General features: G+C 39.6%; 1 protein-coding gene across 3 annotated transcripts in view; it reads right to left on the reverse strand.

Moving 5' to 3' along the window:
- Nucleotides 1-9879, reverse strand: part of LOC118329150 (PDZ and LIM domain protein 7-like) — a 48763-nt gene that overhangs the window by 16683 nt on the left and 22201 nt on the right. For all 3 annotated transcript variants that reach the window (XM_035663132.1, XM_035663133.1, XM_035663131.1), the window contains exons 4-6: nt 9312-9384; nt 5158-5180; nt 2160-2345 (exon numbers count right to left, since the gene is read on the reverse strand). In XM_035663132.1, coding sequence (XP_035519025.1) covers nt 2160-2345; nt 5158-5180; nt 9312-9384 — 282 coding nt within the window. The remainder of the gene's footprint in view (nt 1-2159; nt 2346-5157; nt 5181-9311; nt 9385-9879) is intronic.

Genomic DNA, 9879 nt, shown 5'->3' on the forward strand with positions numbered 1-9879 from the left:
AGTAGGAGACATCTTGTGTCCAGCAGGAAAACTTTAGAAATGAACAAAATGTGCATATCCATAGATTGTGGAATTTTTTTAAGAGGTAGAGGGAGTAGTAGTCGTTTTTAAGGATTTTCGATCTGGAAATTGTAAATTTTTGCAGAAAAAAAACCAAATCAGACACACATTATTGTTCCAAATAGACTATTGTATTATGTCTTAATAAATGTCTGGAGGGGATCTTTAATTTAAATTACATTTTTCTTTAAATCCAATAAAATGTATCTATGTATTACATCTCAACCATTAACTGAAGTCAAGTTTGAGACTACAAGAAACATTCTGTACCGCTGTCACATGCTTTTTCTTTTTTTGTACATTTTAATTTGTGTCTAAACTATTTACATGTAGTCTCAGACAGTTGAGACCAGCTGCACTGTACTGTAATGTGCTGTAACTAGCATGCAGATGTGTTTGCAGATGCTGTATGTCGAGAAAACGTGAATGTAAATGTAAATTTGTATTTTCTAAACTGATGGTGAAGGTAAGGAATAAATTAGGATACTGATGTAAGGGTGTGTCTGATTAACTGCTCAGAGACTCCATTAGTGACTGAAACAGAATTGCATTACTCAACTACACAAACACTGCTGCACACTGCCAACTGTAAATCCACCACAAACAAACAGCATTAACACCTGCACACTTTCATATAACCAACACTGCAACTCTTTGTTCTAACCTTCAGAAATCACCAACTTTAAACTTAAAATGACATCCAGACAAACTCCACAACAGTCAGAACTAATGTGAGCTAATGTGATCCAGGCTGATCTTTAAAGAAAAGAGGGGACATGAGAACATAAAGGAGGAAGAGGAAGGACGGGCCAAGGACAGGAGAATATGTGGGATTAATGACTGTAATATCCATCAGTGCGAGCTGAGAGGGAAAGAGAAATATAAAGACAGACTGAGAAAGGGATACAGGGGGAGGAAGAAGAATAAGGAGGAAGGGAATAAAGAGAGTGTCCCTGAAATAACATTTACTGTATATCATTTTGTAATAATTACTGACTGAAATATGTTCAAGTAAGGAAGTGTTACTTAGTTAATGTTGTCCACAAGGTCACCTCAATGTACGACAAAGTAACTTGAATTAAAATAATTTAATATTTATTTAAAGGTTATATATATGAGATTTCAAACATTAATACAGCAGCAAACAGCTATTCTCTATGTACAGATATATTGGAGTCATGGTGTCACACTCCCTCTGCCTGTGTTGCTATCACAGTCTCTCTATGGTTTGTTACCATAGCCGGTCTGCTCCGTGTGCAGCTGAGGAGAGCGACTGTAACTGCTGTTTTTATCATCTACGTGTGAATTAAGGATTTAATTCAACCAACTAGTGAGTTTTATTTTGTTTCTGTCCACTTTGAGTGGAGTTAAGGCAAATTCAAATTGCAAGGTTGCCCCAAATTTTGTCCAATCACCGCAGCTTCTCCACAAATTGGCCCAATCATTGTTGTTTTCCACAAGTTTCACCAATCATAGCAGTCCCCTGTGCAAAGCGTTGAGTGATTCGTCACCAAGCTACTAGCAATGTTATTCTCACAGAAACAAGTTGCCTTGATTTTTAATGAATACTAAAAATCACAACTATTTTGACCATTTTCACATTCTCCTGCAATTCCATTGCAAAGAAAATCCTAAAAACTTTAGAAAAAGTGCCATTAGAGGAGGGACTGGATATGCAAAGTAAAATGACAATGTTTTTATCTATGGAGTCTGATGGCTAGCGTGAGCGATATTACGGTTGCTGTTAATGATTAAACAAATGGTCTTCACATCAAATTCTGTGAATTATGGGTTTCTTTTGACCAAATCAGAGTTGGTGATTGCTGAAAAGACTGTGGAAAGACTAACAAAGATGTTTTTGGTGAATTTTATTTTATTTCTTTGACACTGTTTTGGTCTGAGATGCTGGTGCATCCAGTGGCAAAGGAAAGACAAAAAGGAAGCAAAGGAAGAAAGACGGAAGGAGGAGGAAGAGGAAGAGGCATAAATGGAGAGATGGTGAAGAGAATGAAGAAAAAGAGCAAGAGTAAAAAAAAAAGGGGGAGTGGAGAAAGAACACAATAAAGAAGGATTGAGGAGGGAAGAGGAGGTGTTCCTACCCAGCGTCATGCCCCTTTCCCTGCGTCTGTCCTGCGATGACGTCCATGATGGCATCCTGCGAGTACATGCTGATGGGAGTGTTGTACTGGGCGTGGATGATGGTGGCCTTGCCGCCAGGACCCTTCACTTCTATGGGCTTATGGGTAGAGAGGGCGGTGTCCAGAGCACCAGGGTTGAAGCCGGCGCTGTTGGCAGGAGGGGCAGCGGTGTGACGGAGAGGAACGAGTTGAACGAGGTTGAAGGAAAGGTTGGAGGAAAAGGTAGAAAGGAAGTATGTGAGGGCAGGAAACAGTAAGGTTGGTGATGGGGTTGATGGCTTGTTTTAAAAAGAAAAACATCCAGGCCAGCCATGCTCAAGGCAAAAACAACCAGTAAGATCCTACCAACACACACACAAAACTTGTATTATAAACCTTTGTTCACCAAAGAGCTTATTGGCTTTTTGTCGAAGGAACCAGCATGATGCTAGCTTCCGGGTTGGCCTACAAAAATACATCATCCCTGCAGTTTTTTTGGGAATGTGGAATGCATAATTCCACATTCACACTATTTTTCGACGAGCTGGTGAAGGTACCAGATGTACTTGGCCTGCAAACTGCTTTAGATGATGTAACACATTAATACATTATGATTGGCTGTACTGCCCGATCCGTACATCCTGCTTGATCAGTACTGCACACGTGCAACTCTCAACATAGTTGCTAAGAAAGCAATATGACTCACTCTCACACTATGTTAAGTTATCTTAGCTAATATTGAGAAGCAAGGAATTTTTACATTCAAAACTAAAATAATGCATCGTAACACATTGTTTTTTTCAGAGCTGATTATGGAAGTAGCTAAAGACAGAGCCATCTCGTTTCCTTCTCATCTCTGCTGAGAGTTGCACATATATTGCAGTGTTGATCGGGTAGGAGGTGACAAGGACACACAGTATCTGTACACTTTACGACGTACATCCAACCATAATGTGTTAATGTGTTATGACAGAATTGCCGAGCACATCTGCTACTTCCACTGGTTGGTCTGCTGTGCCATGCCAAACCCATCTGTGATAAAATGTATTTCCACTACACTACAGCCTCGCAGCAGAGGACAACTAAACTCACAGATATCAGTGCTAAAGCTTATTAAAAAATGAGACACCTGCTAACAGTACTAACTGGCAGAGGGAGGGTTTGCAATGATGATTTAAAAAAAGAATAAGAGAGACAAAGAACCTGCATGTTACAGATTGTGAGAAATATTCACATCCGATCAGAATATATGGTCTAATATTGGAAGAAACTGAGTCAGGAACAAATGAAGCCCTCTCTTTAATCCTGTACTGTATAAACAGCAGATTGTGTCACAGTGAAGCTCTTCTCACTCTGCACCTGACTCAGGTTGCAGTAGATTTACAGAGCAGATGTGCCAAACCAATGGCAGCTTATACAACTCAATCCAAATGAAGCTGCCAGAGGTCCCTTTCAACCAACAGGATCCAATCCAGATAAAGTGCTGTTTTTATTTTAAACCCTGTCTTGTGTGACTGTCAACAGCTTCACATTTTTTCTTTTGTGGTTTGTGTGGCACATTGTCTGTCAAATAAAGCTTGAACATATGTATTTCATTAGAAAGTAGATCATTTTCACTGAATGTTCCCTCATTGGCGGCACCTTCTATAATTTTCTTCGTAACAAAGTCCTTTACAGGAACAAGATCATCTTCTTTTTACATGAAGGAGGAAAAAAATAAACCAACAAAACAGACCAGAAGCTAAACATTTAAGTAGAGACGATTTGATCTTATCTATCGAATACGGCATCAATCAAGCCTCAGAAAAAACATGTCAAACAGTGACCTTTACACAAATGCCAAGAGACATAACGTAGATGATTGCATTAGACCAGAAACATTGCCAGCATTTCATCAGTTAAATTTAGCATTTTGTTTATATTATTCATAATGTGTCTAAGGATGCATGCAGAGCCAATCAGCACACCACAAACACCAGCAGAACAAACAAAAAAGAAGGGATTCGACAGCTAATTAACTTGCTGCTACTTCATTAACTGGAAACCCATTTGTCTCCTTAGTTGAAAGAGAAGAAGACCATCAGCCTTGTGGTGATTAGCTCCACAACAACTTTCCAGCTTTTCAGTATGAAACACAGCAAACCACAATAATGCACATTCACTGATAACACACACAAAACACACAAAATGTCCTTTGGTAGAAAGTTGTTTGTTTTAATTGTTTTAACTGTTTGTACTTGGAGTACCAGGTGGGTGGAATGGGTTTGAGGTGAACAGAAACCGCAGAAGAGCAAAGTTAATCAAACACACATTGCTGGCGTCAACTTATGGAGTCAAATTTGCCCATAAGCTCCACCTATCTGGTGCTTCCTGCAGGTTAAAACAAACTCTAAGAAGAACTAGAAAGTATAACAATTAGTAGCAGTGATTTCTCACAAACCCTTCATTTTATGCTTCAAATGAAGACTTGTCGGATCATCCAAGAACGTCTGTAACCTCCTCCCCAAGTCTTTCCCAAGCCGACGATCCAACATTCATGCTTACTTTATTTAAGTGATTGTTCTGGAGGCGTGTGGAGGTGCCTTCCACCTCGCAGCACCAACAAAATCATGCCTCTTTCACTTCACCATGTTTACTGCTGAAGAGCACTCTGTGCTTCTATTAGTCAACGTCACCTAACATGTTGTAGAATTTGTCCAACTTAGCGAGAAAAGGGCTCTTTCTGATAGGACGTTGTGAGCGTGGTCTTAATCAGTAGAAATAGAAACTATTTCCACCATGGACTTGTTTTCTTATGGTAATTTTACCCAGATATCTATTATGGGACAGTGATGTACTGATGATTAAAAAAAGACTACAGGCGGCACTTTATCCCAAAAGAGAACACTATGACATCCACAGTACCAAACCATGCCTTAAAAGGACCAAACTACAGAGCAAACACACATCCAAGATGCATTCAGCAGGAGAGGATACTAACTTGGGAGCAGCGGGGGAGAAAACCTTGTTTGACCAACAGCAAGGCGATGAAAACAGAGGGGAAGAAGAGAAGAAAAGGTCATGAGATAATACGTTTACACATTGTTCTTAATATTGCGGTCAGTGACAGTTACAACTGATGTTAGAACATCAGGACAACAGAGGCTACAGAGAGGGAAGAATTAAAGGTCAGAGGTCAAAGATGACCCCAGGTTAAGATCAAGACTCCAATATCTGTCCAATCTGAGTATGAAGAGAAATTCTTAATTAAGTGACACTGAGTGGAAACATCAGTTCCACAGTCTGCTTGGGTTTGTAATGAGGTTTATATTGCATCAGTTTTTAAAGGCAGTGCCGTTCATACCAAAGGAACCTGGAATGGGTCACAGGATCAGGAAGTTTAAAGGTTATATATAAGAGATTTAAACCTTAAATATAGCAGCTAAACATTTACTATTTAAAGATATAGTGGAGTTATGGTGTCCTGAGAAGAGAATGATATCACACTCCCTCTGCCTGTGTTGCTATCGCAGCCTCTCTGTGGTTTGTTTACATAGCCAGTCTGGCGGTGCGTGCATATGAGTCCCTCCATGTGCATCTGGCTTTGAGGAAAGGACTGAAAACTGCCATTTTTCCCATCTACATCTGTGATTAAGAATTGGTGATTGTTGGAACAATAAAACGACTAACAAAGACAGTTTTGGTGACTTTTATTTTGATTTGGTTAAGAGGTAAAATTACCGTTAGGAGTCTGGTCACGAATGAAAGCAATATTACGACTGTTTCTGGTTCAACAAAAGGTCTCAGCTAACTTAGTGAATTAAGGATTTATTTGTTGGATTCAGTGGTTTCGTTCTTGTTATCTACTGATGTTTATGTTATATTTTATATTTTGTTCTCGCTTATACTTAGAGGAGCTCGTTACCAGTGTATCATGTCTTTGTTATTTAGCATACTGACATAAGAGTGGAATCAATCTGAGATTCTAACTCTCCACCAGAAAACGAATAAGAGTATTTCCCAGAATGTCAAACTTAAACCTCTATGGTTCAATTGAGACTTGTGTGTTTGAGAAAATAGTAACTACTGTGTGTGTGTCTGTGTGTGTGTGTGTGTGTGTGTTAGTGTGTGTGCCCGAAAGGTTCCCTGACCTTTAACAGCAGCCAGAGGAACCAACAGGTGTTTGGCCTCTTCGGTGACACAGTAACCTAATCACATTGTGAACTGAGGAAACACCACAGGCATGCTGGGTAAGTGTGTGTGTGTGTGTGTGTGCGTGTGGCTATGATGATGAATGGTTATGGTAACAGTCACATACTTCTCTCCCATCATCACAGCTTTGTAATGCTACCACTGCTAAATGAAAGTGTGTATTTTGATCTGTTACAGGATTTGTGTGTGTGTGTGTATGTGTGTGTGTAGAGTGTTTTTTGGCTGAGCTGCCTGATCCTCCTCCTCACTCCTCACCAACACTCAGTGGTGAAAAAATCCAGCCCTGGTTTTATTTTTTGGAGACTTTAAGACACTGAATGTTCTGATGTGCCCACTTTTCTCCTTCTTTTCGTTGTTAAAGTTCAACAGAGAGAGGAGTCTTTACTCGACGCGTCAGTCAACATGGCAGGATAATGTTGCTGAAAAACAGCTGGAATCTCAGAGGTAGAGCTGCTGTGTAAGGACAGAAAACATCATTGGTAGTGCTGAACAAAGCCAAAAAACCAAAGAAATGGAATATAATATGCATGGGTATGTTTTAATTTGTGTCTAATCACCTGAATATAGGAATTGTTGTGTTTCTATCTACAGACACTGTGGGTTGCCTAGATTGCTGAACTGCCATATTTCTTCAGTAGCTCAGAAGGGACAAAGCAAACACTCTGTAGCAGGAATCAATGGTGGCTTGCCTGGTTACATACGTTCTCGTATTCCAAATAAACAGTACACTAAGATATGTTTCTGAATAGAGCAGGCAACGCAGTAACAGAATGTTGCTTCATATCTGATCAGCACTGCCTAGTTTGAAAGTTTGATCTGATTTAATTTCTCCGTATGGCTCAGTTCTATCAGGCTGTTTTTGCAGCCCATGGAGCTGCCCCCTGCTGGCCATTGCACAGAATGGAGGTACATGACCGCATTGTTCTGCATTAGATTCACTTCACAGATCTGGAAGCTGTGTCTATATATACTGTCAATGGACCAGGCGAGCTTCCATTGTTTCTTGCTATGGACAAGTTGTCACTAAGAGCAGCTCAACTCGCAGTAGGGCCCTGCTGCTGAAAAACCAACATGGCGATGGCCACAGTGCCAAACTCAAGGCTTCAAAATGGTACTCCACAAACCAGTAAGTGACAGCACGATTGGTTCACGCTAGCTCCCTGCTGGTATGGCAGGTCTGTACTTTTTACATCTAGGCGCTGTATCCTCTATTATTATTATTGCATGCTCTCCTGTGATACTGGGTTGAGGAGCAGCTCCTCTCACAATATGATGGAAATACAACTAAATGAAACCATCAGAGTGTGTCAGCTTAGGGGATCACTTTTATCCCCTCTATCAGCAGAGCAGCTCTGCCTCTGAGAAACACTCCTGCTACGTTTCCTCCACTTCCTCATTAAGCGTCTTGTCTGGCCTCCTCGTGTCTACGTACCCCGCAGGCCGACCCGCCTGAATGGCCGCCATCTCTCTCAGAGTCTCCTCTGAGTACAGGCCAATTGGTGAGTTATACTGCTTCTTCTGGGAGGGGCTGACCGCTGCTCTCCCTCCAGGAGAGTCGGCCTCTACAGGCCCGGAGGAGACACTGCAGGCCGACAGGCGGCCGTTGACCTGCACTGACTGAGGTTTAGGATGGAGCAGGAGGGGAGAGGAGACGGGACGGGGAGGGAGCAGAGAACTATAAATATAAAGTTCTGCTGTAAATGTTGTCTTATTATATATTTTTTATTAGCCTAATAAAACTGACCATATTTCGCATGTTATTTCTTCATCAATTGCTCATGTATTTAAAAAAAAAAAGAAATTAAATCACAAAATCAATTTATGGTAAAATGTGATTTTCTGTATCTCTGCTACCTTTGTCTCCCCATTGTTATACAGCGTTATATAATATGTGTTCTACATTATAATACTTAAAAATAAATGTATTTATTGAACGTTTTCTTTTTGTAATTACATTCATATTTTCAAAATGTATATACATTATAATTATTATCAGTATTTTATCAATATCTCTTAGTGGTTAAAGGCGAAAATTAGGATAAATGTAATGACAAAATGTATTTAATTAGAAAATAAACAAAGTCTGTATATCTTTGTTGTTGGGTGAAAAACACCTATATACAAAACATCATCTTTTCAGGGATTAAAGATATTGGTTATTTTATTTTGATAACCAAACGTCTTCATCCAGTGGCTTTTGAAAGGTTTCCAATTGAACAAGCATCAGAGTGTCTCAGCTATTGTAGAGTCCATCAAAACTGGACCTTTTTACCCAACAATCTGTGTTACTGCATGTATCAGGACAACATAGATCTTTCTTCTTGCAGCCACCAGGAGGTGACAACTCACTTTGTTGAACCAGTGTGACAGATTCATCTGCCCTTCAGAGAGATAATGTCCACTGTATGTGTGAATGTGTGAACCTTCATTCATCCAGCTTTTTGTTTGTTTACTCTTTTGGCAGAGCAGAACACTTTCACTTTTGGCCAGTTTTCCCAGCCCGAACTGTCCAGATTGTGATGCTTACAGATAGAGGATAAATCTATACATGTGCTTAAAAGAAGCAGCAACTAAAAACCCAGCATAATAATAAATAATAAACGATCAAAACATGAAGGCAAATCGAGCGATATGATGTGATCTACTGGACTATTTTCACTATTTCAATGAATGTGTATCAATTGTTAATATCTGTACTGAAAAATATATTTTAGCCAGCATATTTAACTCTTTACTTTACTCTTAACTAGATAGTTTATATCTGTTCTTTAGGACAAATTAGATAAGTTATTGCCACCAGTGAAAGTAAAAAAAAAAGCTTTAATATTGTTATCAATACCAGATAACATCTGATCAGTCTGATCTCAGTATCTAGGATGGATTTGAGTACAGGAGGCGTCTACAGCAGTTTGCGACACTAGAAATGCATTATGGGTATATTACCTGTTGGTGAGGGATCATGGGAATAGCAGAGGCATCGATTCTTGGTGTGGACAGCGGAATGGGACGCTTCGACCTGCAGGAAGAAAAACGGAGGTGATGACTCACACTTGAAATTAAAAGTTCTCTTGACTTCTGAATACCACATAAATAAAAACATCATGTTTTTTGAAAGTGAGAAATCATATGAAACATTTTACAGGAAGTCAATTTGTCAATACAATTTGTTTCTGAAAAAAAAAAGAATAGATAAGGATGTTTCTCCATGTTCTTCTACATGTTGACTTTCTGATCTCAACCTCTGAGGAGCAGTGATCACAAAAAGAGACAAAAGCAGTGGAAAGGAAAAACACACTAATTGTAAATAAAAAAATAATAACAATACAATATAATCAATAGGAATACCTAGTGAGATGAATTTGCACAGAAAAGAAGACTTTAGGTCCAGTGCAAAGGAGAAATTATGGTGGCTGCAAAACACATGGAAACGCGTAGGGCTCTATCCACAGCCAGTGTTTGTTTTGTCTGTTCTGGGCTACTGTAGAAACATGCCAGTTCAACATGGCGGACT

Source organism: Morone saxatilis, unplaced genomic scaffold, assembly GCF_004916995.1.
Source record: "Morone saxatilis isolate NCDOM2014 unplaced genomic scaffold, NCSU_SB_2.0 Contig19, whole genome shotgun sequence".
NCBI classification, from domain to species: Eukaryota; Metazoa; Chordata; class Actinopteri; family Moronidae; genus Morone; species Morone saxatilis.